Genomic DNA, 1,936 nt, shown 5'->3' on the forward strand with positions numbered 1-1,936 from the left:
CTTGGTCCTGGGGGGGGTCTCTGGCCCCTGGGAGGGGGTTATCGGGGTGGCGGGGTGGTTCCTGGCTCCTGGGGCGGGCCTGGGCCTGGTGAGGGGAGACTCTGATCCCCAGGGATCTTGTCCTGGTCTCAGGAGGGGCCCTGGGCGCTGCGGGGAGCTTGTTCTGATCCGGGGGGGTGGGGGGGCGCTGGCCCCTGGGGAACTGGCCCCCAGGAGTGTGTGGGGGGACCCTGGCCCCTCTGTAGGGCTTTCCCCAGCGCTGCTGCCATCTCGGCGACCCCTGACCCCCATCCTCTTATCCCCCCCACCAGGCGCTACTTCGTGGACCTGACCAGCATGAAGGAGCATTTCAGATCCAAAGTGCACAAGAAGAGGTAAGGGGGGGCCTGAGTGGGGCCTGGAGCCACCCCGTGGGCCTGTGCCCTGCACCGGAGCAGGCCGTGGCCTCTTGCCCCCTTTTCATCAGGGTGAGGTGGGTGGGGGGTGTCAGTTCTGGGCCGGTCTTGTTTTGAGGAGCTGGGGTGGAAGGCTTCATGTTTCCTCTCTGCCTTCCCCGCAGGCTGAAGCAGTTGCGGGAGGCACCGTACACGCAGGAGGAGGCTGAGCGTGCTGCCGGGATGGGCTCCTACATCCTCCCGAAGAAGGTGGAAGTGCAGACCCAGCCGCTTGAGGAAGTCACCGAGATGGAGGCATCCAGCTGAGCCCAGTGGACTGAGGGGCCGAGCAGCTCCCTAAGGGCATTTTTGTCCTCAGCTTTGTGAGAAGAACATGCCTCAGCACAGCCTGCCAGCAAGCAAACGCTCTGCTCCTGGCAGCCCTCCTCGGCAGAGCACTGACAAGGAGAAGGAGCCAGCAAGACCTCGGGTGCCCTCGCTGTGTGTCCCCCTTCTCGGGGAAAGGGAAAACCACTCGTTCCCGAAGCGCTGGTGTGACTGTGCGCTCGTCTCTGCTTGTAGAGCGGTTTTAGGCCTCTCTCCTTGGGTCAGAGGTTGACCATGGGGAGTCGCCCATTAAAATATGTCAACCAACAGGCTGGCAGTGTTGAGAGCTTGCTGTTTGTGTGCCCCAGGCCCTGCCTGCAGGGTGGCAGCTGCCCCTTGGTGTGGAGGGCAACTTCTTGGTGTTGTGTTCTTTCCAGCCATGCAAAGGGAAAGAAATATTGTGCCAGGCTGGGAGGAACAGCCTCGTCCCGGTGCTCCTGCCCTGGCAGGGCAGTAAAACTCCCTCTGCTACGCACTCCTGGCAGGGGTTTCCCAGCCTGCTGGTAGCAGATACGAGGCTGATTTTTGGGGGAATAACGTGCTTGAGCGAGCTCTTCATCAAGCACTTGGGTCTGTAGCGAGCAGCTCGTCATGGTGCTGGTGCTGCCAGTTTGGGCCTTGAGGGGGGGATGCTGGTGTCTCCCCGGCAGGGACACTTTTAGGCTCCTGTCCCCTAAAACCCAACGGCTAGAAGTGATTTCATCTTGCTAGAGGGCTGGGGCTGCGTGTGTGGCCTGATCAGCCTCCCCCTTGTGCATCCACCAGCCCGAAGCAGCTGTAATCCCACCGATGACCCTGCCTCTGCCTGCCCGGCTCTCGCGGGGGGGATTTTGTGTGACAATGCCACCACCCGCTGCTGCGAATTCCTGCAGAGTGGGTTTTGCCGATGCAGCGCTGGCAACAAAACCCCCAGACCAGAGGTTCGTTCCTCCTGCCAGGAGTGGGAACGGGGCGTAGCAGAAAATCAGAGCGACAACACAGCTGTGCTCGGCGGGAAAGGATTTATTTCTGTACAGCCTGCTTGGATTTGTCCCCCCTCCAGCCCCAGGAAGATGTAGTGTGGGTTTGGTGGGTGGAAGGGGGTTGGGAAAATTGCAGATCCCATCCCTGTGGGATGTGCCTGCCCAGGGGACACGTCGCTGACCCCGTGGCCCCATCTTCCCCCAGCCCTGTTG

At 61.7% G+C, this 1,936-nt stretch overlaps 1 protein-coding gene across 1 annotated transcript; it reads left to right on the top strand.

Annotated features, from left to right (window-relative positions):
• Nucleotides 1-105: 105 nt before the first annotated feature.
• ZNF593 (zinc finger protein 593) lies at nt 106-1,030 on the top strand (the record flags this gene model as incomplete). Its single annotated transcript, XM_026863324.1, has 2 exons — nt 106-374; nt 560-1,030. Coding segments are annotated over 2 exons (411 nt in total), but the record flags the coding sequence as incomplete, so codon positions are not given.
• Nucleotides 1,031-1,936: the final 906 nt, after the last annotated feature.

The sequence above is a fragment of the Athene cunicularia genome (assembly GCF_003259725.1).
Source record: "Athene cunicularia isolate RWA chromosome 23 unlocalized genomic scaffold, athCun1 chr23_part1, whole genome shotgun sequence".
Classification (NCBI taxonomy): domain Eukaryota; kingdom Metazoa; phylum Chordata; class Aves; order Strigiformes; family Strigidae; genus Athene; species Athene cunicularia.